Source organism: Gymnoscopelus microlampas (genome assembly GCF_963454915.1).
Source record: "Gymnoscopelus microlampas genome assembly, chromosome: 21".
In the NCBI taxonomy this organism is placed as follows: Eukaryota; Metazoa; Chordata; class Actinopteri; order Myctophiformes; family Myctophidae; genus Gymnoscopelus; species Gymnoscopelus microlampas.
In genome coordinates, this window is record NC_139958.1 from 4061425 (window position 1) to 4089391 (window position 27967).

General features: G+C 39.5%; 1 protein-coding gene across 1 annotated transcript; it reads right to left on the reverse strand.

Annotated features, from left to right (window-relative positions):
- LOC311038054 (G protein-coupled receptor kinase 5-like) lies at positions 1-27967 on the reverse strand. The gene is made up of 16 exons (XM_084047356.1): positions 27810-27967; positions 23026-23115; positions 22357-22469; positions 21615-21692; positions 18482-18579; positions 17890-17982; positions 15252-15315; positions 14323-14463; positions 13125-13315; positions 12369-12406; positions 9243-9332; positions 7337-7545; positions 5854-5991; positions 5163-5300; positions 3937-4074; positions 1-2656 (listed from the first exon to the last, which is right to left on the reverse strand). Exons 1-16 carry the CDS (start codon positions 27859-27861, stop codon positions 2579-2581), a joined length of 1749 nt encoding a protein of 582 aa, XP_083903482.1. The 5' UTR covers positions 27862-27967; the 3' UTR covers positions 1-2578.

Here is a 27967-nt window from a genome sequence, read left to right on the forward strand (position 1 = left end):
ATAATAGAGAAGCACTTTATTTTCATAATTCCACGACTCGACAAACACATTCTAATAGATTTTCTTTTGTTTACAATCGACTAAATTGATTAACCAATTAACCCTGTGTTATACTTTGTTGTATACTGGTGGTGTACACAGAAATGGCAAAAAAAATACAGCGAGCGTGGTTCGAGCAGTGTTTCTCAAACTGTCAATGGGGACCCCCAGGGCTGTCCCCAAATGATATTGAGGGGTCCCCAGATCATAGGCTTAATGTGCAACAAGTGTTATCGGCACAGTTCTAAAGTTACAATTTAAGCACTTTGAAAGACCTTTTTAATACCTCTACATTAAAGAGAGAGAGAGAGAAAAGCATTACGGCGCCAAACGTATCAACAAACAATACTATAAAAGATGGTCAAACATTCGCCAAAATGTGAAATATTACCCAAGAAAGAGGCACACATTGTGAAAATGGCTGATCTGAGGCGTTGTGAGCTTGTAGATCAGCTATTTTCACAATATCTGTCAAACTAATTAAATGCCTCGACTCCTACAATTCCAAGTGCTTGCCAAAATAATATGATTATTTTGTGGGGGTGCGTGTGGATGGTCTCTGAGCTCTGTGATGTTTGAAGCTATCGTTGATGCAGTAGAAGCCACTTAAACCTCCATTCGTTGAGCGGAGTCCCTCAGGGCTCTATAATGGTGTCTGTTCTGTTTTTTTTTTTGCTCTACATTAAATATCTTGGTTGAAAATAGCCGATGGATAAGCTCACAACGTGTCGTGCAGCGTTGAGAGCTACAGGCTATTTTCCTACCAAAGTCGTTTCCCAGAATATGGACGCTTGGAGTTCAAGTGTTTTTAAGACTCTGGTCTTTTCCCGTTCTAAACAAAGAGTTGACTCTTGACGTCTGATGAGAGATGTTTGTTGTCTTTGTGAATTTTGACTTTTTTTTATATTGCTGTTCAGTTGTAAAGTTTGCAATTGTTTATATTCCTGGTTAAATAAAAGTTCCTTCTGTACATGCTAAAAAGTCATGCATGTTCTTTCTTTTTATTATTATTATTACAAAGGTGAAGACATGGTGTGAAAGTATCAGTATTCTGTATACAGCATGTATGTCTCTGACATTTGTATTAGAACAGCAACATGGAAAACATCATTTGAACGCAAGGAAAGGACAAACCAACAGTTTGAGGGAACGCATCTGTGTCATTTTAAGATTTCTTTGGCTAATCTAAAATAGCAGATATAAAAGCTCATAGCACGGCACCGAGTGCCGCGCTATGAGCTTGTAGATCTGCTATTTTTGAAAAATCTTTTTAGATTTTTCTTTTTTTTTCAAAAAACTGTTAGGACTTAGAAAACATTTTTAAGACTCGCCTCAGGTCTTAATGGGTTAACCCATTCAAACCGGGAACGCATCTGTGTCATTTTAAGATTTCTTTGGCTTTTCAAAAAATAGCAGATATACAAGCTCATCTTGTAGATCTGCTATTTTTGAAAAATCGTGAAAATTAGTGCAAATCTTTGAATATATATATATATATATATATATATATATATATATATATATATATATATATATATATATATTCTTTTTTAAAGATTTATTTTGTAGCTTTTAAGCCTTTATTTGACAGGAAATGGGGAGAGAGAAGGGGAGTGACAGCATAGTCTGGGGGATCGGGAGTCGAACCCGCGACGCGCTGTCCGGCTACATTGAGCCTATAGATGCCTGGACCACACTTATAACAGTATTCTACATTGCAGTATTGATATTTTTACTCAAGTAAAAATAATTTTGCACTTTTTCCACCACTGGAATTAGGTTTCAGTGGGGTATTACTTAAGTACATTTTCGTATTGGCACATTTAACACATTTACAACACATTTAAAATGTTTGTAATAGTCCATGAGCCAGACAAGATTTCATTACCGAAAGAGTGGGCAAAACCATACCTATATTAAATTGTTTATAGGGTCAATATAAGTAAATAAATATATGATAACCTTTCCACAGGAGTAGCTTTTTCATATTTATCACACACTTTGTTATTTTCCCCATACGTACATGACAGGTGAAAAAAATCACAAAATTTAAAAAAATAGTTATCATAATGAAACTTCCCCAGTTGATTACTTACATGAAGACAATGATTTATTGTATTACAAGTTTTCTGAAATTGTATATTTAAATATGCAAATTAGGCATTATATAGGAAAGCATGCCATTTAAATATACAATTTCAGAAAACTTGTCATTTATCTACTTGTAAGTAATCAACTGGGGAAGTTTCATTATGATAACCATGTTTAAAATGTTGTGATTTCTTTCACCTGTTATGTACGTATGGGGAAAATAACAAAATGTGTGATAACTATGGAATAGCTACTCCTGTGGAAAGGTTATCATATATTTATTTACTTATATTGACCCTATGAACAATCTAATATAGGTATGGTTTTGCCCACTCTTTCGGTAATCATTGCTCAATTTTGGGGCTCTGGCTCATGGACTTTAAGTGATGTGAAAGAAACTTTGTCAATAATATGATGGATCAGTTGTATTTATGGCACAGAATCGTCCCTAGAGGGCAGTGCTGAGTAGACCTGCTGATTCCAGGGAGCCTTCACTAGAGACGGAGTGCTCGCTGTTGTTTGAATGCTGTGGAGCAGAGAAGAAACACACACACACACACACACACACACACACACACACACACACACACACACACACACACACACACACACACACACACACACACACACACACACACACACACACACACACACACACACACACACACACACACACACACACACACACACAAACACACACAAACATATGAATGCTGTGGAGCGGACAAACATACAAACACGGCGTCTTTCGGAAATGCCAGGATACAAATACCAAAACGCTCGCCCCAAAAACGCAGTCGCCCCGGGGCAAATCTGGTGGTATTTACCTGGTATTCCTAAACGTAACCTCAGTAAAACTATGCCTAACCCTAACCTTATTCCTAAACGTAACCTCAGTAAAACTATGCCTAACCCTAACCTTATTCCTAAACGTAACCTCAGTAAAACTATACCTAAACCTAACCTTATTCCTAAACGTAACCTCAGTAAAACTATGCCTAAACCTAACCTTATTCCTAAACGTAACCTCAGTAAAACTATGCCTAAACCTAACCTTATTCCTAAACGTAACCTCAGTAAAACTATGTCTAAACCTAACCTCAGTAAAACTATGCCTAAACGTAACATCAGTAAAACTATGCCTAAACCTAACCTTATTCCTAAACGTAACCTCAGTAAAACTATGTCTAAACCTAACCTTATTCCTTAACGTAACCTCAGTAAAACAGTGCCAAAACCTAACCTTAACCTCAGTAAAACTATGCCTAACCCTAAACGTATTCCTAAACGTAACCTCAGTAAAACTATGCCTAACCTTATCCTCAGTAAAACAAATACAAGAATACCGCTGGTCCCCGGAAAAAATGAGGGCGAGCGTGTTTTGGGGCGAGTCTTCGGTTACCCAGGAGACATATCGGTGTTCCAAAAAACCTTTTCAGCTCCAGCCCAAAGGAGAAATGTAGTGTCTGTCTCCCCCATAACCCAAACTTACAAAAATCACTTGGGGCCCTATTTAAAAAAATAGTTAAAATATCTGAAATATCCAAAATAGTGAAAGTATCCCCAGGATTCCCCACAATGCATCACATTGCGTTGTGGGCTTGTTGATCGCATATTTTCACTGTTAATCTTTTAAAAGATTTTTGAAAACGAAAACTAGATTTTCTTTTGTAGGTCAGATTGACATGATACTGACCCTGATACTGGCCATGATACTGACCATGATATGGATATTTCACACAATGAAAACAATCTATTTTTTATGGGTATGTAAACATAATATAAATGTAATAATTCCATTCTCACATGTCTGCGGAGGATGCGGTCTAGCAGGCTGCGCTTGGGGCTGGCGGGGGGAGGGGCCTGGGACCAGTCCAGGTCACGTGGCTGGGACCCCTGGGGGCCAAATACATTCAGCTCCTTGTAACAGCCCATCTCCATCATCTACACACCACAGGACATGGTTATATACGGTTAGTCATTGTGTAACGGTTCAATGTTTGGTGCTACCATAGAAGACAGGTAAGCACCATCGGATGCTATCAATGCATTGAATGGGCAAAGTAGGTGACATACTGACCTACCTGCGATTTATCAGACCATTCAATATCCCCAGGATTCCCCACAACGCATCGCATTGCGTTGTGGGCTTGTTGATCGCATATTTTCACTGTTAATCTTTTAAAAGATTTTTGAAAAAGAAAACTAGATTTTCTTTTGTAGGTCAGATTAACAAGATGACCATGATACTGACCATGAGACTGACCATGATACTACCCTGATACTGACATGATACTGATTTTATCAGACCATTGAATGGGAAAAGAAGGCGACATACTGACCTACCCGCCATTTATCAGACATGATAAATGGCGGGTATCATGTCTGATAAATGGCGGGTAGGTCAGTATGTCGCCGCCTTTTCCCATTCAATGGTCTGATAAAATGTGATAATGTCCCATTCTGCAATGCATTGATGGCATTCGAAGCCGCTCAGAAGACAGTTAAGCACCCATAGTAAGCACCATAGAAGACAGGTAAGCACCATAGTAAGCACCATATAAGCACCTTTAAGATAATCAAAGAGACTGTGCCCTCAATACCTAGCCTGGAAACCAGACAAATCTGCCAGTGCAACAAAAAGAATAGCCCTCTGCAGATTTTCTAAATTGGCCTGAAAAAACATCTATCAGGAGACCACCAGTAAATGTAATTTTCCCCGTCTCTTTTTTTGTATGCTATGTTGATGATTTGAATACATAGGACCACAATGGAATTAAGTCCCCATGACTTGTTTGTGTTATCCTTTTAGCTTTTTTAATTCAAAAGACTATGGACTAAAACTAAACCAAAATGTGCTGCTAAAATTAACACTGGGTACCTGTGTTGTCTTCTACCTCATTCTGCCAGCTGATGGCTACTCTGCCTCTGTTTTATCTTACCTCATTCTGCCAGCTGATGGCTACTCTGCCTCTGTTTTATCTTACCTCATTCTGCCAGCTGATGGCTACTCTGCCTCTGTTTTATCTTACCTCATTCTGCCAGCTGATGGCTACGCTGCCTGTGTTGAACTCGGAGTAGAAGTCGTTGTCCGTCTCGTCCAGACTGACTCCTTTAACAGTGGAGAACTCATCGATGTCGTCCACATCGCTGCAGTACACCAGTCTGGGCTGAGGGGGGGCGGGAAATAAAATACATGTTAGTTCAAGATAGTGTAAGTGATATTTTTGGGTTAAAACAATGCATTTAATTACCTTGACTGGCCAACCCAACCCATTGGCTTTGTAAAGTAGTTCTCAAACATTTCAAGGCCACACAACTCTGAGAGTTGTACAGTGGGTCTATTTGGCTGTACACTCTCAAAGAGTTACAGACCTGCAAGGGTCATGCCATTTGAAACCCCCTCAATGAACCCTGAGGGTCCATGGAGATTTTTAAGTAATAAGTTAACCAGGGAGTGAATGGAGCAGTAAATCTTTGGATAGCGATATCTCTGGTTCTGTGTGGGATTTTTCAAAAAAATAAAATGTAAAAAAAAAGAGACGGATGGACATGTCCGTCTTTGGTGGTAAACGGGTGTATTTTAAAAGACGGACATGTCCGTTTTTGGCAGGTAAGTGCAGTGGTAACAGATTTTTGCCACCTCCCTCTCCACCATTGTTCTTTTCCCCCTGAAAATGACTCCTCTGTGGAAGTGTGTTTGAGAAATATGAAGTTTCATACATCAGGTTTAAAGGGCGGGTCCAGGACTCCTGCCTCCAGCATTCTGAACTGAACGGTGCTGAAGAACGGATGTGATCGGACGCCGGCCGCCCCCGAGGCCTGGCAGCCCAACCGCCGTCCGGCGTCTTTGGTCAGCAGCTACAGGGAACACAATTAAAGCAGGTAATGAATGACCTATAGCAGTGGTTCTCAAACTTTTTTTGTGTCAAGGACCACCAACATGGATATATATTTGGCAGCAGACCCCCATCTGAAAAGGTTTTGTGCCAGGGACCCCCAGGAGAGAAGGTTTATGTGAAAGAATAATACAAGCTGGCAGCGCGGCACGAGCTTGTAGATCTACTATCGTTGAATAGCCAACGTATAAATGGATAAAGCGGTTAAAATGATTGTGATGCTGTATTAAGACCTGAGGCGATTCTTAAACATTACCTAAATCCTAACAGTTTTTTTTTTAAATCTAAAGAAAAATGTTTCAAAATTTTTCAAAAATAGCAGATCTACAAGCTCATAGCGCGGCACTCGGTGCCGCGCTATGAGCTTGTAGATTTGCTATTTTTGAATAGCCAAAGAAATCTAAAGTGACACAGATGCGTTCCAGGTCTTAATGGGATAAAGGACATCTGATCTAATCTATTCTAGAGTTAACGGTTAGAGGGCAAGACCATTTTGGTAGAGGTTTGGGTTGTGTATTTACCTTGTCATGAGGTGTCCACAGGTGGACAAGAAATAAAAAACAATTGCTCCACTGATTAGAAATAGATAATTCCAAATATGCTCCTCGTTGACTTACATATACGCTGAAACAGCTCTCAGTTACTTTTAGCACGTAAATGAACACAAACAAAGTTGATTTAGACAATATAGAACATCACAAAATAATAATGAATACAATTTTTGCTTCCTGTTGATTTAGCTATTTTTTATTAAGAAGAAAACCCGAAATGGATCCACAAATCCAGATCTTCAAAAAGTAAATTCAGCAGAAAGTAAACATTTTTATAATAAAAAAAGAAAAAACAGTACTGGGTTTGGTGATGTTCTATGTTGTCTGAATCAGCTTTGTTTATGTCCGTTTACGTGGTAAAAGAGTGACTTTGAGAGCTGTTTCACTGTGCAATGTATTTCAATGAGGAGCATATTTTGAATTATCAATTTCGTGTTTTTTCGATTACTTTTTTCATTTATTAAAAAAAAAAAAATTGGAAAATGATATACAATAAAAAACATGTTTTAAATAAATGAAAAAAGTAATCGAAAAAACACGCCCCCCCTCGGCAGGATGAGTCACCAGAACGATAAAATGACCCAAAGTTTTTTTTAAAGTGAAATATCCCTTTAAGGTCAAACTACAAAAGAACAACTCAAAAGCACTAAAAGGCAAATCTGGGGACCCCGACAAAATCATTTGGGGACCCCCCCCCCCCTGTTGAGAACCACTGGTTTAGAGGTGGAGAAAATCTCTTAATGTCGAGGCGCTCACCGAGCGACACAGGTCCTCGGCCTCGCTGCTGAACATCTGGCCGTAGTCCTCCTGAGCCTTTCGGATCCTCCTCTCCATCTCCGGCGCTTTGAGTCGTTCACCTCGCTTCCTGAAGGGAGGCCGTCCGTCCGTCATCTCGTACACCAAGCAGCCCAGTCCCCACCAATCGGGACTCACCCCGTAATACTCCTGACCAATCACCTCTGGCGCTGTGGGAGGGGGGATGTGGAAGGAAGAAAATGGATAGTAATTGTTGTGTATATCGTCACTGTCGGTGGGAAATTATGTTTTTTTATCCCTCGATTTTGTAACCCTTTTTTAACCCGGTGCCAATTTTCTAAGTGATCCTGGGCACTACACTCCCCTCACCAGCCTAGGGAGCCCAGGGCCGAGCTCATGCCTCCTTCAATGCATGAGAGCCAACTGACCTTCTTGTCACCTGACAGGGCGGAGTTTCCCTGGTTGGACGTAGCGTGTGGAAGGAACACGTTATTCCAACCAGTTCCCTTCTCCTCCATCAGGCTTCCCGGCTGTCATGGGGGAGGCAGTATAGAGCAGTGGTTCTCAAACTTTTTCATGTCAAGGACCCCCAAATGGACAATTATTAGCCCACGGACCCCCATTTGAAAAGATAAGCCAGGGACCCCCATAAGAGAAGATTTTTACGGCTCTAGCAGTGATTCTCAACCATTTTAATTTTAAGGACCCCCAGTTTGACATGCATTAGGCTATGGACCCCCATTTAATGGCATTTATATCTCTGGGACCCCAATTCATATTGTAAAATCAATGTTAAATTAACTCTACAAATGGAACCAAATGGACCCGTTAGGGTCCATTTGGTTCCATTTGTACTCTCTCAGAGTTACAGACCCGTAAGGGTCCATTTGGTTCCTATCCATCATTTAGCTAGGGACCCCCTGGAACCCCCTCAAGTACCCCTGGGGGTCCCCGGACCCCACTTTGAGAACCAATGGTATAGAGACCAGGATTACTACATGTTTTTGTGAGGGTATTAACTACCCTGGGAAATGTATGTTTTAAAGTGAAATAGTTCAGTTTATTTCGATCATCTTCACCAGTATCCATAGCATCACATACAGCGACAAACCCCTGACCTTATTTCTTGAGCCATGCTGGCTTGGAATATGCAAGTGAGAATGACATACTTAACCAGGTAGAATTTTAGATGGAGAGTGAAAATCTGCCATATGGTGGGCTTGAGCCCCATACCTTTGGCTCACAAACCATGGACATGGCGCTCACGGCAAAGACGGAAGACGCAAGTGAGAACGAAATACTAAATCTTTTTAGAGTTTAGATGTAAACCGAAAATAATCCGCAGCCGTTTTGAACCCTAGACCTTCGGTCTATAAACCCCTGTCATATCGCCGTCCAATCGTCGGTCCAGTGGTGCCGGAGATCAGACACGGACGGACCGACGGACGGGGGCGAAAACAGTCTACGGAGACAATAATTGGCTTTATAAATTTAAAAAATCATCAGTGCCCATACCCTAGGTGGGGTTGGTGAAAGGGCCTTTCTGTGTGGAGTTTGCATGTTCTCCCCGTGTCCCAGAGGGTAGGTACCCTGACAAAAAATATGCAGTAATCCTGGTCTCGATACTGCCTGAGGGGAAAGGAACTGGTTGGAATAACGTGTTCCTTCCATGGTGCGCTATACGTCCTACCGGGGAAACTCCCCCCTGTCAGGTGATAAGAAGCGGCCTGCTCACTTCTCATGCATTGAAGGAAGCATGAGCTCAGTTCGGGGCTCTCCCCAGGCTGGCAGAGGGAGAGTAGTGCCCAGGATTACAGCTTAGACAATTGGCACTGGGTGAAAAAAAATGGGTAGCAAAAATCGTGGAGAAAAGAACTGAACTGTATAGATATATGGTGCTGCTTACCCATGTAGCCCACAGTTCCCACCCTCCCTTTCACTAGATTCCTGTCTGGGAGACGCACAGCCAAGCCCAGGTCAGAAATGCGTACGTGTCCTGGAAGAAGCAGATGTAAAAAAAATCAACAACACGTAACTGATACAGACGGATGCTTTTTGTTAAAGGGATAGTTCACCCAAAAAATTACTTATTTTCTATCAATTACACACCCCATGAAGCCTTGAATTCATGGATTTAAGCCAATAATATGATGACCGGCGGAAAGATGCTAGGGGACTCAAAGTTGACACGTTGAGTCCCCTACCGGAGCTGCCACCAGTCATCAAATTATTGGCTTAGGAATGTGACAAAAAGAGAAAAATATCCATGAATTCAAGTCTTCATGGGGTGACTAATCGATAGGAAAAAAATACATTTTGGGGGTGAACTATCCCTTTAAGTTATGTTTTTGGACCTCATGAACCCTCGTGTCTCTATTCTGGGAATATCATAATAGGTTAAACATTTGGCAAAAATAGAAGAACATTTGGCCCAAAAATAAATAAATAGAAGATCTACAAGCTCAGAACACGTTGTAAAGTTGTAGATTTTCCAAATAGTTGCTGTCGGGTGGAAACCTCATGTCTTAAAACTGTTACTTTTTGGGTTTCAAAATCAGCAAAAGTAGCAGATCTACAAGCTCAAAACGCAGCCTGACTCAAGCTTGTAGATCTGCTACTTTTGATACTTTTGTGTGACTGTAGTATGATCAAGTAGGGTGTTAATTTACCCCAAAAAAAACACACAAAGTTAAAACATGGAGATAAGGCCCGACAGTAACGAAATGTAGAAGGAAAACAGGAGGGGGTACTAGTTCAGAGCCCTGGGAGACCCCGGTCAACTAAGTGCATGTACTAATAGGACTTAAGTGGTTAACCATGTTTTTTAAACTCTCTAGACAACATGTTCTACTTCCTCCTTCCCTCAGCGGGGCCGTATATCACGCCTGACAGCTTTCAGACGATTGGATTACATCAGTGGTTCTCAACCTGTGGGTCCGGGTCCCACGGGTGGCGGCGGGCCGCGAGGATACTGGCCAGTGGGCATCCAAAGGATCGGCAAAAACGGATTTTAATGACGATATAATATTAATATAAAAAAATGCCATGGTAATTCTTTCTTTAAAACCTTGGAAGAAATGAGTTTTCTTTGTGATACCAATGAATATGAACTTATATCAGTGGCGTAGCCAGAGCGCTAGTATAGGCTGAGCCTAAGCGAGAGTGGGTAACAACATCGCGTGTTATGGTCATTACACACCGGCGATTATGCAAATATACGCAAAATTTGGACTCGGCCCGAATAAATAAAAGACGATTTTTCGCTCCACAAAACTGATGTGGAAGCTTGCATTGACTTAAGGTATTAAGGTTTTTTAAAAAAACATATTATTCGCATGAAAAAAACGCCCCCGGTGTGTAAGGACCTTTAGGGTTATGTTATTCAATTCATATTTTTGCTTGATTTTACCGATTTATTATAAAAAAAAATGGATATAAAAACTAATATTCAACTTTTTTTTTTTTGCAAAATCGATTGGGTGGGCCAGCTTTCTATGTGGGTGGGCCGCAGCTACCCCCTGACTTATATACTACGTTAGCTCCATTGATCCAAGCTGGAACACAATGGATTGATTGATCATTAAAAATAAACATGCTCTGAAAACCAGGGGTGTATTAGTGGACGGTATTTTAATAATAATAATAATATAATAATAATAAACTTTATTTGTATAGCACCTTTCATGACATGAAATGCAGCGCAAAGTGCTTTACAGAGCAAGAATACAGTTACAGTTACAACCAATTTAACAATAAAGCAAACAAAAAATAAAATAAAATAAAAGCAAAAGCATAAAACATTAAAATAGGCAATACAATAGTTTAATGACGTCACGCGCACACGCGGAACGCACACACCGCACACATTTTATTTTACCTTAAAGTAGGAAATGAGTTTGTATAGGAATTGTTTTTTAGCTTATTTTTAGTAATTTTAAACTAATACAAATTCAAGGAATGCCATGAATTTTAGAGCTGAAACTAAAAGTTTGCGGCATTGCTGTGTGCAGATAGGATACTGGCAGCAGCCCTACTGAAGCCAACATGCTGTGTTGCTTACTGGGGAAACATTTTCACACTCACTTGTAAACCTGTTATGCAAAGTAGCCATTGGGTACTTGGCTCGTGAATCTACCGGGGGGGGGGGCGTTCTAGCGTGCACGTGCGTGCACTGTCCTACTTCGTGTGGCCCCCATGACAGCACTGCTATCTGACCACTTAAACACGGGAGCCGAAAGTCACTTGAGATTTTCAAGTGGGCCATGATGATACATAGAAGGTTGAGAACCACGGCAAGACATAACATTGTGTGGAATTTACCTCACCGCCAACAGGAAGTCCAATTACCAATAGGAATGCAACGCACCGCTCTTCTTAAAATAGAACACACATTTTTGCACCACGCTTTTCCCACACGTTTAACTTCCTGTAATTCTATACGTCTGTGTTTGTGACTCGTGTCAAAATATCATCATTACTTCCTGATTCTCCACAGCCCGTTCACCTGAGATGCCTGCACGTAAACGTCTGCATCTCAGTTGACAAAGGTTGCACTGTCACGTTAAGCAATCAATCATCATCGGTTTATTAGTTATTGAAAAACAGTGACAGTTTGATGAGAAAAGGTCAAACCTCTGGAGAGGATATCGTTGCTCTTTTTGATCCTCCTGAATGTGTCTGACAACCCGGTAATTTACGACCCGGCGTTGAATTGTTACCACAGACCATGAGAGGCCTTTTGTTCACTCTGTTTCAGCTGTTTGTGTTTTCTACTAATCAACCGTTGCTGCATGTGCACGAATGTCATGATCTATCTTTCTGTCATGACATTCGTGCACAGCAACGGTTGATCTGTTTGAACGTTGCGTGTGTTAATAAACGCTGCATGTGAGCGTTGTGGACATGGTATCCAAAGCGCCCCTCCGCTCATAAGACATTTTCTGTGGACACAGCGCCTAAAGATCTCTGTTTTCTGTGCAACAAGTTGACAGAAGACAGAAGTTGCATGTGTTGTCATTACTGGTTCCCTTACCATAGTCATCCAGGAGAATGTTCTCTGGCTTCAGGTCCCTACAACACCAAACACAGGTCTGAGATCAGTATATGCACACATTAATCTATACAACACCAAACACAGGTCTGAGATCAGTATATGCACACATTAATCTATACAACACCAAACACAGGTCTGGGATCAGCACACACAATCTATGGTGGGCCGTGAGGATATTTCAAGTGGGCCTCCAAATAACTGAAGAGAACATTTTATTTTTAATAAATCTATTCAATTAATGTATCTTCTTTAAAACCTTGAAATCATGACTTTTCTTTGTGATACTGATAGATAGGAACTTAAAGTAGGGTATACCATGTAAGTTCCATTGGTCCAAGCCGGGACCACAATCGATTGATTGGTCATTAAATTAAACACCCATCTGACCACTTAACCCATTTAGACCTGAGGTTTGAATGGAAGGCAAACGTATGTTGCTATATCAGTGGTGCTCAAACTTGTTCATGTCAAGGACCCCCAAAATGTATTTGGCTGTGGACCCCCCATCTAAATTTTTTTTGTAATAGGGAACCCCCAGAAGCAAAGATTTGAGTCAAAATGTTTCCCTATATATATATTAAAATATGTACACAAATATTCAAGATTTCTTTAAAAAATAGCAGATCTTCAAGCTATGTTTTAATAGCCAAAGTATAAAATGTGGATAAAGTGGTTACACAGATGCTTCCCCCGGTTTGAATGGGTCTTAATGGGATAAGATAACACTGTCTGTACCTGTAGACGATGCCCTGCTGGTGCAGGTGGTCCAGACCGCAGCACACCTCTGCAGCGTAGAAACACACCCGCTCTCTGTCCAGCCCCGGGGAACCCATGTTATAGATGTGGAAGCGCAGGTCTCCTCCGTTCATGATGGTCATCACCATGCACAGGGAATGCCTGCTCTCGTAGGAATACGCCAGACTCACCTAGAAACCAAGAACAACAGTTTAAGATGATTACCTAACATGGATTAACCCATTTAGACCGGGAACACATCTGTGTCATTATTCAGATTTCTTTGCATATTACAAAAAATAGCAGCTCTACAAGATCATCATACAATCGTGAACATTTGAACTTTGAATAATTTTTTTTTTTTAAGCGAACATTTTTAACTCAAATCTGTGCTTCTGATGGGGTCCCTGGAACAACATATTTTGAGATGGGGGTCCGTGGCCAAATACATATCATTTTGGGTGGTCCTTGACATGAAAAAGTTTGAGATCCACTGATATTATAGCAACATAAGTTTTTTCAAAAAACTGTTAGGATTTAGAAGACATTTGTAGAATCCCAGAGAAGCTAAGATTTGAGTTTCAAATGTTCGCTTTAAATATATATATATAAATGCAAAGATTTGCAAACATTTTCATGATTTTTCAGAAATAGCAGATCCAAGCTCATTGCGCGCCACTCTGTGCCACGCTATGAGCTTGTATATCTGCTATTTTTGAATAGCCAAAGAGATATTAAAATGACACGGATGCATTCACGGATTGAATGGGTTAAAAGGTAGCTATATGTGTGAGGGCATTATCAGTAAATGGTGGCAGGGCAAACTTGAGATGAATAAAGATGGAGGTGACGCTGGTTAAAGGTGTTGTACGTGATTTGTTTTGTTGAAAAATAAGTGTCAAATAGCTCTATAATATTCTGATGGTAATGTAATCATTGCTAGTGTGTATAGTGTGTATAGTGTGTCTCCAGCTCAGAAAAATGGGGGGAGGGGGTTTATCTCTTCTGATTGGATCAAATTGTCAACCCACCTGAAAATGTATTTTCTGTTTACTATAGAGCTGGAGAGACGGGGAGATCGCTATAGCAATCATTACTATCAGAATATAGTATTATTTTCTCATTTTACACTTTTTTTAGGAAAACAAAACATCACTTTCACCCCCTTTGAACAGAACAGAACATGCATCAGTCTTACCACAAACCTACTGTGAAGACTCTCCAGTATCTGTTTCTCGTTGAGAGCCATGCATTCTCCTTTCATCTTCTTCACGTGGGTTTTCTGCAGCTTCTTGCAGGCGTACATCTTCCCTGACGCGCGCACCTGACACGCCCACACCTGCATGGGGAGGAGGCACGCACAGTGGTGGAATGTCACTAAGTACATTTAATTCAATTTCAATAACATACATTTTGTGAAAGTGCCAATTGCCAAATCACAACAGAGGCAGAAGCTACATAATCATTAATTAATACCTGGCAGGGAATGTGTTAAACTAGCAGGGAATGTGTTAAACTAGCACATTTCAAATGATACAGTTCAGTTTGAGTAACGTCACGTTTGAGTAACGTTATTGGCTATTCTATATAAGGACGTCATCATGCAATGACATCACAACCATGTTGTTGTTGTCCTTTAAAATGAGTTTTTCAATAAACAAAACATCATTTAGCAACTTGTACCGCGATATGTTGCACTGGACGATACAGCTGAAGGGAGGACAACATCATTTCCTCCATCATGCTGTTGTCGAATGTGATAACTGTCCGGAGCTAATCTCTCAAACCGCAGGACCGATCAGCATATGTCTCGTGGTCAGTGCCAGTAGGCTATAGAAGCAGCTCAACCTTTTTTTTCCTTTTTTCTTTTTCTCATAATGGAAGTCAACAGTGCTCAGACCAGGCTGAGCAGAGGTGGAGTAGTAGTAGTGGTAGTAGTTTTTACTTAAAGGAGTAGTTCACCCAAAAAAATACTTATTTTCTATCAATTACACACCAGTTTGGTGCGCATCAGAGCAACCAGTGTGCCTGTGGTCCGGATGTTTCGTTTGTGACGTCCACCGCCCAGGCGTCCACCCATTAGGACTTTGAATACAGGATGAATGTGGTGTGATTGCAGTCTCTTACCTCTCCAAAGCCGCCCTTCCCCAGTAGGCGGTACTGTCTGAATGTTTGCTTTGTGACTGGCTGCCTGGAAGACATGACATGTTTATGTCACTCATATAGACAAGACGACTGATGTCGTAGATCATTGGTTTTCAAAGTGGGGTCCGGGGACCCCCGGGGGTCCATGAGGGGATTCCAGGCGGTCCCCAGCTAAATGATAGATAGTTAGGAACCAAATGAACCCTTATGGGTCTGAAACTCTGAGAGTGTACAAATGGAACCAAATGGACCCGTTAGGGTCCATTTGGTTCCATTTGTACACTCTCAGAGTTAAATTAACATTGATTTTACAATGTAAATTGGGGTCCAAGAGATCCTTAGCCTAATGCATGTCAAACTGGGGGTCCTAAAAATAAAATTTGGGGGTCCCTGGCATATCTTTTCAAATGGGGGTCCGCGGGCTAATAAGTGTCAATTTGGGGGTCCTTGATATGAAAAGGTTTGAGAACCACTGTTGTAGATGACTGACATTTAGGCAAGGCAACTTTATTTGTCTAGCAGCACATTTTAACAACAAGGCAGTTTCACAATTATACTAGGTAAAACTGCTCCTCTCAGCACAGGTCTCCGCCAGGTCAGGTAGGTTATTGTGATGGGGAATGTTCGGAATTTAGATGCCAATCTTAGTCAATCAGGATGAAATATGAAACATCAGACAGATCCGTCTTGATCACATGACTATAGAGATGATGTGTACCGATTTGTAGAAGTAATATCAAATTAGTTTTTGTTGCAAAAATCGGGCTGCTGACTCTGCCTGGTCGGTAAGTCTCTGACCGAACAACACTTGACCTATTCATAGCGACAGCGTGGCTATGCCGCTACAACAGTTTATAGCCATTATAACAGAGATCTGCCCAGTCTTTTCTGTCTTCCCACACGCCGACGGAGTGCAGCAGACAGCGTGAGCAGACGGAGAACGGACCAAACCCAGGACCGGACCAGCAGCCAGACAGACACACCGTGCCGTGTGGAGACGTCAGTGCTGTTTACACAACAACCGCCGCGGCAGGGTCTATGACTCTGCCTCGTGGGTATGTCTCTGACTACACAGCACCTGGCCTACGTAGTGTGGCTCACTACAGGTATAACGGTTAAAGGGATATTTCATTTTCAAAAAACATTGGGTAATTTTATCGTCTACTCAGGCTTTTGTGAGCCCCCCAGACCGTTTTTAAGTTGCTTGATTCAGTATTTAGATATTTGATATTCATTTTATCAGACACGCCCCATTGATTGATTTAAAAAAAAAAAAAATCTTATTGTATTTAAATGTTTTCATTTTCCCAAAAATATATAAAAAATCAATGAAAAAAGTAATCGAAAAAACACGGCCCCCTCACGTATTAGGAGTGACATTTTGCACCTTAATCCCATGTATAACACACTGACTTTTGTTTCTCTAAGCACCTTAACCAACGTCCAGTATACATTGCTGCTATGCTCAGGCACCTTTGTCATATTTTTATCTCAGGTACTAGTGTAAATATTTAGATAACTTGTTTGGCTTTTATTTGTTCTAATGTTTGATCTCCCTTCCCACTTGCGCCTGCCACTGTAAAGGGCTTTTATTATGAAAAATTGGTATATAGCTTTTAACCTTCAACACTGCCTTGCTTCACAAGTTTTGCCAATGCTTTTATTGTTCCACGAACACTGTGTAGCCTGTTTAATATTTTAGCCTCAAGTAGTAGATCAGAGGACCAACACCTCTGTATAAAAAAAAAGGTGGCGCAGTCGTTTTTTATCATTTTTAAGATCTCGACACAGCACTGGGCACTTTAATTAGCCTGTGTCGGGCCGAGGGCCACACCATGCTGTCATGTTATCTGGTTTTGATAAATAATGGATGCTACCGTTTTTAATATGCTGCTCAGTTTTAGTTCACTGCACTTTAGGATTGTTATGCTTATTTTTAATTTATTGATAGTTATTTGATTGTACACTGCTGTTCCTGAGTACGATTTGTGTTTCATGTACGAGCATGTAAATGATAAATTAAGTTAACTTGAACCTTGAACATCTTCCATTGTAGAAACAGTGATACAGACCTCTCTAACATCTTCCATTGTAGAAACAGTGATACAGACATACTGACCTCTCTAACATCTTCCATTGTAGAAACAGTGATACAGACATACTGACCTCTCTAACATCTTCCATTGTAGAAACAGTGATACAGACCTCTCTAACATCTTCCATTGTAGAAACAGTGATACAGACATACTGACCTCTCTAACATCTTCCATTGTAGAAACAGTGATACAGACCTCTCTAACATCTTCCATTGTAGAAACAGTGATACAGACATACTGACCTCTCTAACAACATCTATTGTAGAAACAGTGATACAGACATACTGACCTCTCTAACAACATCTATTGTAGAAACAGTGATACAGACATACTGACCTCTCTAACATCTTCCATTGTAGAAACAGTGATACAGACATACTGACCTCTCTAACAACATCTATTGTAGAAACAGTGATACAGACATACTGACCTCTCTAACATCTTCCATTGTAGAAACAGTGATACAGACATACTGACCTCTCTAACATCTTCCATTGTAGAAACAGTGATACAGACATACTGACCTCTCTAACATCTTCCATTGTAGAAAGCGATCAAAGAACATGCTCTCCTGGTACTGATGAAAGGGAGATCCGCTCAGGTGTTCATGAAGCTTCCTAACACACACACACACACGCACACACACACACACACACACACACACACACACACACACACACACACACACACACACACACACACACACACACACACACACACACACACACACACACACACACACACACACACAGTCTAACTGGGGGTTTCTCAAAGTGGGTGCATCACGGCACCCTAGTGTGCCGTGATGCACCTGCAGAAAACTTTGATAATATTTGGTTTTCATCAGTATCACTGAGTTGTGTTGTACTTGGTGCATTCTTTGTCGATATACACACCCAATCTCCTTGCCAAAAATTGCAGATCTACAAGCTCACAACGTGGCACGTTGCGTTTTTTATATAAAAAGATTCAATTATAAAGTTATTTACAATCTGTCCTAATAATGGAAACGGATATTCTCTCATGTTTTCCTTGTGACATACTGTATCTTAGGGTGGTAAAGATTAACATATTCAAAAAAGGTTATTTACAGCTGTGCCCAGAACCACTGCTTACCGTTTACAGTGGTAAAACACGTCTCCACAGGGATCAGCCTCCAGACTCTGTCTGCAGTTCTGTTGATAGTTCTGTAGCTCCTCCACACACTGCTTAGACTGATACATACACCATAAATATATACTCTTATACCTCCACACACTGCTTAGACTGATAAATATACCATAAATATATACTCTTATACCTCCACACACTGCTTAGACTGATAAATATACCATAAATATATACTCTTATACCTCCACACACTGCTTAGACTGATAAATATACCATAAAGATATACTCTTATACCTCCACACACTGCTTAGACTGATACATATACCATAAATATATACTCTTATACCTCCACACACTGCTTAGACTGATAAATATACCATAAATATATACTCTTATACCTCCACACACTGCTTAGACTGATAAATATACCATAAAGATATACTCTTATACCTCCACACACTGCTTAGACTGATAAATATACCATAAATATATACTCTTATACCTCCACACACTGCTTAGACTGATAAATATATCATAAATATATACTCTTATACCTCCACACACTGCTTAGACTGATAAATATACCATAAAGATATACTCTTATACCTCCACACACTGCTTAGACTGATAAATATACCATAAATATATACTCTTATACCTCCACACACTGCTTAGACTGATAAATATACCATAAATATATACTCTTATACCTCCACACACTGCTTAGACTGATACATATACCATAAATATATACTCTTATACCTCCACACACTGCTTAGACTGATAAATATACCATAAATATATACTCTTATACCTCCACACACTGCTTAGACTGATACAGTAAATATACCATAAATATATACTCTTATACCTCCACACACTGCTTAGACTGATACAGTAAATATACCATAAATATATACTCTTATACCTCCACACACTGCTTAGACTGATACATATACCATAAATATATACTCTTATACCTCCACACACTGCTTAGACTGATAAATACACCATAAATATATACTCTTATACCTCCACACACTGCTTAGACTGATAAATATACCATAAATATATACTCTTATACCTCCACACACTGCTTAGACTGATAAATATACCATAAATATATACTCTTATACCTCCACACACTGCTTAGACTGATAAATACACCATAAATATATACTCTTATACCTCCACACACTGCTTAGACTGATAAATATACCATAAATATATACTCTTATACCTCCACACACTGCTTAGACTGATAAATATACCATAAATATATACTCTTATACCTCCACACACTGCTTAGACTGATACATATACCATAAATATATACTCTTATACCTCCACACACTGCTTAGACTGATAAATATACCATAAATATATACTCTTATACCTCCACACACTGCTTAGACTGATACAGTAAATATACCATAAATATATACTCTTATACCTCCACACACTGCTTAGACTGATAAATATACCATAAATATATACTCTTATACCTCCACACACTGCTTAGACTGATACAGTAAATATACCATAAATATATACTCTTATACCTCCACACACTGCTTAGACTGATAAATATATCATAAATATATACTCTTATACCTCCACACACTGCTTAGACTGATACATATACCATAAATATATACTCTTATACCTCCACACACTGCTTAGACTGATACATATACCATAAATATATACTCTTATACCTCCACACACTGCTTAGACTGATAAATATATACTCTTATACCTCCACACACTGCTTAGACTGATAAATACACCATAAATATATACTCTTATACCTCCACACACTGCTTAGACTGATAAATATAGCACAAATATATACTCTTATACCTCCACACACTGCTTAGACTGATACAGTAAATATATCATAAATATATACTCTTATACCTCCACACACTGCTTAGACTGTGTAAACAAACCAACACGCAGTATTTAACCCTTTAAGACCTGAGGCCGATTCTACAAAATGTCTGTTTTTAGAATCTCTTCTAAAAACAGTTTCTTGAAAAAACTGTTACTATGTCAGTGGTTCTCAAACTATTTCATGTCAAGGACCCCAAAATGTATATGTATTTGGCCAAGGACCCCCATCTAAAAATATGTTGTTCCAAGGACCCCCCAGAAGCGAAGATTTGAGTTACAAATGTTCGCTTGAAAAAATATATATTCGAAGATTTGCACACATTTTCATGATTTTCCGAAAATAGCAGATCCACAAGCTCATAGCGCGGCACTCGGTGCCGCGCTATGAGCTTGTAGATCTGCTATTTTTGAATAGCCAAAGTGTAAAATAATGCTTTTTAGCTCAAATGAAAAAGTGACAATTTAAGGACTTTTGTCGGGCGTCTGTGCGAACACAATTGGCTCGTGTTCAGGGGAGGGAAGCCATGCAGGGAGGGTGATATTGGTCATTGCACGTACTCCTATACAGGCTGGGGGCGGCACCTGTCATCAGGGAGTGTTAGGCGGGAGGAGTATTCCTCCTGGTGGGGGCTCCTCACTGGCAGGTGAGCCAGTAGGATACGACAGCGGTGACAACACAGAAATGTGTGTGGGGAGGAATTCATTGGCATAACGACTAAATTGGGGAGAGAAAAGGGGGTAAAAATAGTTGGCAACTCTAAATGAAATAACTAAAAACAAATTGTCAAACATTACATAAGAATGAGGAAATAATTGTGAAAAAAGTCGATCTACAAGTTTGGCTATTTTTATCTGTGGAACCGAGTCAAACTAAATGTAATGCCTTGCTCAACTCCTACAATTCCAAGTGCTTGTCAGGGTGGGGGGTCCCCAGGTTGGTGGGGTCCCCAGTTCAAACCAAATACAGTACCATAACCATACCATGTCAGAATCATGACATTTTACTTGACGATTAATTGTGTTTTTGGTATTGACATTAACATTGGACCATAATATAAAAATACAGTATATACTTTTCTGTTTGGCGTTTAGGTTTCGTAGACTAAAATTGCACAGGGCAGATATTATGACAAATAACTTAAATATACAAAGACATTATTCTTATGCAAAAAATAATTGCGAATATCAACAAACAAAAAAATGCAATCAGACGATGATGTAATAGTTATGAGGGCAGCCTAACCTGACTGCTGAGAAACGCTTGAATGATATTAATGCCGTAATCCGTCCTCTCCTCGTCCGGCTTGGTGTCAAAGTTCTCCTGAAGAAGCCATAGAAACATAAACACAGTAAATAGTCAAAATGTTCGCCGACTACCTTTTTTACTGATGAAAACTACATAAAAACTAAATGATGACTAAAACTATGACTAAATATACCAGGGATGGGCAACTTTGATGATGGAGAGGGCCACTATATTTCCACACTCACTCTAGAGGGCCACATTGCATATACTGTCTCGCCGTATTTAAACTTTTTTCGCCATTCTATGTCACACAAAAGTATCAAAAATAGCCGATATACAAGCTCAAAACACGTTTTGAGCTTGTAGATCTGCAATTTTTGTCATTTTTAAAAACATTTAATTGGAATCCTGAAAAGTAACATTTTTATTTAATTTCAAATGCATTTAGTTATACTTATGTTAACTTTACGAACTTAAATACAGATACATTGGGCATAAAAAAGACAATAGAATGTTAATACTAGTCATTAAGCTACTAATATAGACTGAAGCAATTAAAGCGGGTCTTGTTTGCGTGTTTGGAATTGTAACAGCTGCAATCAGTAATATATCAGTATTCCCATATTAACCTGCGGGCCACATTAAGTGAAGGTGGGGGCCGCATGTGGCCCCCGGGCCGCTAGTTGCCCATGTATGAAATATATTGACAAACTACGATAAGTCCTTTACCGTTACGTACCAGTGCCTCCAGCAAGCAGACGCAGTTGTGTAAATCAGGTCGACCACGACAGAACTGATAGAAGAGATCTTTGCCAATGGCCTGCGTCACACACAGACTGAAGTAGTCCCGTTCTGACAGAAAAACACACAACAACAGAAAATGTCAGGCCTGGGCAATATATCATGTTCATATCATATTCATATTGATATTGCGATATGAGGCTAGACATCGTTCGGGATTTTGGATATCATGGTAAAAGTACATTTAATACTTTAATAAATTGTCAGAAACTATTATTTTCTGCTATCTTTGATTTTAAAAGATTGTTAAGAACATTTATATCGTCGTCACAATATCAATATGGAGATGTTTTTGGTAAAAAAATATTGTGGTATTTGATTTTCTCACATCGTCCAGTCCTACAGGAAACCACACAATACAACCAGATACTGTATAAGGTCCAGACTTGTAACACGCACACGCACACACACACACACACACACACACACACACACACACACACACACACACACACACACACACACACACACACACACACACACAGACACAGACACAGACACAGACACACACAGGCACACACACACACACACACACACACACACACACACACACACACACACACACACACACACACACACACACACACACACACAGTACTGTACATACCGATGTTATTGGCTAGCTCCATACACTGGCTAATATGCGGGAAACGAAGCATCTCTTTCCATTTCCAGCTCCGGCCTTTTCCTCCTCCACCTGCAGAAACAACCACAGACATGTAATTAGTTACTTTAAGAAACAACCACAGACATGTACTTAGTTACTTTAAGAAACAACCACAGACATGTACTTAGTTACTTTAAGAAACAACCACAGACATGTACTTAGTTACTTTAAGAAACAACCACAGACATGTACTTAGTTACTTTAAGAAACAACCACAGACATGTACTTAGTTACTTTAAGAAACAACCACAGACATGTACTTAGTTACTTTCCACCACTGATCATTCTAAGCCTCTGTCCTCGCTGTTCTACATACAAGCTGAAGAAATTGCTGATTGAGGCTTTAACCTCTTGCTTTTTATGAAATATCCCAGACCTTGAAGACGCTTCTAAACATGAACTCTAAAGCCAGTGTGACCAATTCAAACTCTCTTTATTCTATTGCTGGTTTGACCACTTCAAATATTAAAGGGATAGTTCACTATTCGACCACTGGTTCGACCACTTCAAATATTAACCGAAAATAGCAATACAAAATCAACAGAGATTGATCTTGTAGATTGATCTTGTAGATTGTAGATTGAGCTTGTAGATTGAGCAGGCTATTTTCGGTGCACAATCTGCTTCCGTAGAAGACTATCAGTCATCTATGGAATCCAGTGGTGTGACAACTTTAGTTAGTTACTAGATTGTGATTATTATTAGAAAACATACATTAACCACTTCAGCCCTATGCATACTAAGGCTATTTGAAAACAGCATATCTACAAGCTCACAACGCGTTGCTTTGCGGCACATTGTGAGTTTGTAGATCTGCTATTTTCAAAGCATTTTTATACATTAAAAAAACTTGTGAAATCCGGGACATTCTGCAAAACCCCACCTTGAGAACCAATGAGCCACACCATCGTACAGCACACTATAAAATAGGGCTCAAGTGGTGATCTTGCCGTACTACTACGGTGTCTTTGACATGCAACAAGTCAGAGTTGCTTCAGCAGAGTTGCTAATTTGCTGTCAAATATACAAATATACACCGGGGGGGGGGGGGGTGCCTATACAAGCCACAGGTGCGCCGTTGCTCCAATCCTTCTGAAGGTGTTGTGAGCTTGTAGATATATTTTATATGTTATAGATCTGCAAGATCTACACCATTGTACAACAAACTATAAAAGAGTAGGGCTTCCCTTTCCCCCTTCCTCCCAGTTACACTGTAGTTGATTTATTGATTTATGTTATTTATTTTACAGATTTTTGAATTTGCATGTAATTGCATTTCACTTAAAAACAAAAAAAATATTTTGTATTCATTTATTCTTCTATTTTTTTCTTATTGACTTTAAATTTGTATTATTAATGCCGCTTTCCATGCCATTAAAAAAAAAAACCTTATAAAGTCAATGCAAATGAAAGGAGACACTAAAATCTCCTTTCATTTGTGGTCCATCAGTAATTGGATGGCATGTCAGTCAGTGTACCCGTTTCATCTCGTATTGAGTACCAGTGGTGTTTTGTAGTTGTTTGTTGTGTGTTTGTATGTGTGTATAACCTTTTGAAAAATTCAACACAAATATTTGAATAATAATTAAATAGGGCTTAAGTAGTGATCTACGTGTTCTACTGTGGTGTCTCTCGCTTGTGTTTGCCGTGCGATGCCGTCGTACAGCGAAGTCGGCCAACAAATCAGAGCTGCTTCTGCAGAGTTGCTATAATGTGCTGTCAAATATGTCTCTCACCTGTCTCTCACACTCTCACCTTGCGCGCGTGTGTCATAGAGGGTAGCGTGTGTGTGTTTGTATTACTATACTTGCGAGGACCAAGTATAGTGGAATTTGAAGAAATAGATATTGTGAGGACCGTTTTCCTGGTCCTCACAATGCAAATGGTTGTTTTATAGTTAAAAAAACGATTTTTAGAGATAAATTAACAATCAGAAAAACATTCAGGTTAGGATTAGACATTTAGAGGTTAGGTTTAGGGATTGGAATTGGAGTTAAACATGATTTATACTTAGTTGCGCGCCAGTGTCATGCACCGAAAAATAGCTCACAACGCGTCGCAGCGCGATGCGTTGTGAGCTTATAGATCTGATGTTTTTCGGCTTTAAGGTCCTTAAACACCGGGCGTGATTTTTTTCATGCGAATAATACGTTTTTTTAAAAAACCTTATAAAGTCAATGCAAGCTTCCACATCACTTTCGCGGAGCGAAAAAGCGCCTTTTATTTATTCGGACCGAGTCCGAATTTTGCGTATATTCGCATAATCGTCGGTGTGTAATGACCTTTAGGCTTACGGTTAAAAATGGCAAAATATATATTTTTTTAAATTGCATTCATAAAATGGCTGTCCTAAAGTGTTGATGTCCTCACAAGAATAGTAATACAAACGTGTGTGTGTGTGTGTGTGTGTGTGTGTGTGTGTGTGTGTGTGTGTGTGTGTGTGTGTGTGTGTGTGTGTGTGTGTGTGTGTGTGTGTGTGTGTGTGTGTGTGTGTGTGTCAAAGAGGCTAGCGCGTGTGTGTTTGTGTTTGGCTGGCCTATCTGGTTCCACATCTCAGTTCACTGGCTGCACTACAATGAGCTATTAATAGCAGGCAGGAGCTTAAAGCCTGTGGGACTACATTACTCTCACCTTGCTTACACACACACACACACACACACACACACACACACACACACACATGCACGCCAGGACACGAGCCACTGGTGCTGGAATGCAACTATAAAGTACATTTACTCATTGTGTTACTAAATTTCTGAGTATTCGTCTTCCACCAATGACACAAAGCAATCGTCTCGCACGTTTTGCTTTCCATTGAAACTCTCATAAGCTCGAGAGCGTCCAAGTATACCTTTTGCAATGCCTCAGTTCATTGTGGAAAAAGTACTCAATTGTTTTACTTAAGTAAAAGTAGCAATACCGCAATGTAGAAATAAAGTCCGGAATTAAAAATTGACTTGAGTAAAAGTACAAAAGTATTGGTATAAAAATGTACCTAAAGTACCAACACTAGAAAGCACTCATTATGCAGACTGTCCCATTTCAAACGTATAAAAATGTTTTATACGCATTGTGAGCTTGTAGATCTGCTATTCTCAAATGACCAAAGTGTGTGTATATATAGGGCCGAAGTGGTTAATGTATGTTTTGTAATAATAATCTAAATCTGCAAAGTAACAAAGTAACTAAGTTTTCAAATAATTGTAGTGGAGTAAAAGTACAATGTTTGCCTCTGAGATGTAGTGGAGTGAAAGTAAAAGCACTGAAGACTGGAAATACTCAAAATTGTGCTCAAGTACAGTACTTGAGTAAATGTACTTAGTTACTGTACTTTAGACCACTGGTAACTATAAAGTACATTTACTCTCACGTGTTACTAAATCACTGAGTGTTTTCTTCCACTAGTGACCCAAAGCAATCGCCTCGCACATTTTGCTTTCTGCTGAAACTCTCATAATAGGCTGGAGAGCATCCAGTGTGCTTTTGCAATGCCTCAGTTCATTGTGACAAACAGCGGTCTTAAGTAAAGATGGAATGTTTGCCGTGCCGTTGAGGAAACAGCCGAAGAAAGGCGAGAGAAAGTAGAATTCCCTCTCTTCATTATTATGTCCAATCATTTCCTTATTCCTCTCTCCGGGAACATTCCTGATGCCGATAGGAACGGTACGCTAGCTGCGCCTGCACTCTTGACCTGTCATATTTAAGTGTAAATGAATACGCTATTTGCTTGGAGGAACATTTAAGTGTGTGACTGCAATTGTAAACCAAATCCATGAAGTTAGGAGTTGTATCACACATGGATAGATATAGTATTATAGCGCTTTTTGGTTTGTTTTCTGTTTACCTAATTTAACCAATTATAACTAAAGCTATTAGAATGAGGAAACGAAACAAAAACGTTTCAACCACTTTAAAAGCCCCTAGTATACGACAATGAAACATTCTTCACAACAATTTCAAACACGTGCAATGCCTATTAATAGAGACATGCAGGGCTAAGGCGGTGAAAGGCTTTTAAAAGATGTTAAGTGAGCGAAAACATCAAACAAAAACGTATTGTTTTTGCAAACATTCAGTGGTGGAAAAAGTACTCAAATGTTTTACTTAAGTATAAGTATACTGCAATGTAGAAATACTCTGTTAACAAGTAAAAGTCTGGAATAAAAAATGTACTCGAGTAAAAGTACAAAAGTATTGGTATCAAAAGTACTTAAAATACCAAAAGTAGAAAGTACTCATTATGCAGAATGCCCTATTTCACAAGTTTTCAAATGTATACAAATCTTTTGAAAATAGCAGATCTACAAGCTCACAACATTGTGAGCTTGTAGATCTGCTATTTTCAAATGGCCGAAAATGTATACAAAGCTGAAGTGGGTAACGTATGTTTCGTAATAATAATCTAAATCTATAAATGAACTAGTAACTAAAGTTGTCAAATAATTGTAGTGGAGTAAAAGTATAATATTTGCCTCTGAGATGTAGTGGAGTAGAAGTAAAAGTATAGACAATTGGAAATACTCCGGTAAAGCAACAATACCTTAAAATTGTACGTAAGTACAGTACTTGAGTAAATGTACTTAGTTACTTTACACCACTGGCAACGCCTATAGTGACATGAAGGGTTAAGGTGGTTAAAGGCTTTTAAAGATGTCAAGTCAGCGAAAACATATTTTTTGCAACATTACACATTAAATAGTATGTAAAATAGTTTGTTTTTTTACCTTCCCTGGCTCTGATAAGAGCACTATTTGCAACCATGTTGTCAATCTCCATGAGTCTCTCTCAAGTGGGTCTTTGGTTCGTTCCACAGAAGCAGAGCTTCCTGTTTACTCACAACAAATGAATGAAGGGCGCACGCTGTGTGTGTGTGTGTGTGTGT

Bases quoted from the DNA above. Each gene is read 5' to 3' on its own strand.
- LOC311038054 (XM_084047356.1), bottom strand. From the start codon at position 27,861: ATGGAGATTGACAACATGGTTGCAAATAGTGCTCTTATCAGAGCCAGG. The intron at 14,464-15,251 runs GTAAGAGACTGC...CTCCCCATGCAG, and splicing joins GGAAGGGCGGCTTTGGAGAG to GTGTGGGCGTGTCAGGTGCG. The intron at 13,316-14,322 runs GTAAGACTGATG...CTTGGTTTCTAG, and splicing joins GTCTTCACAGTAGGTTTGTG to GTGAGTCTGGCGTATTCCTA.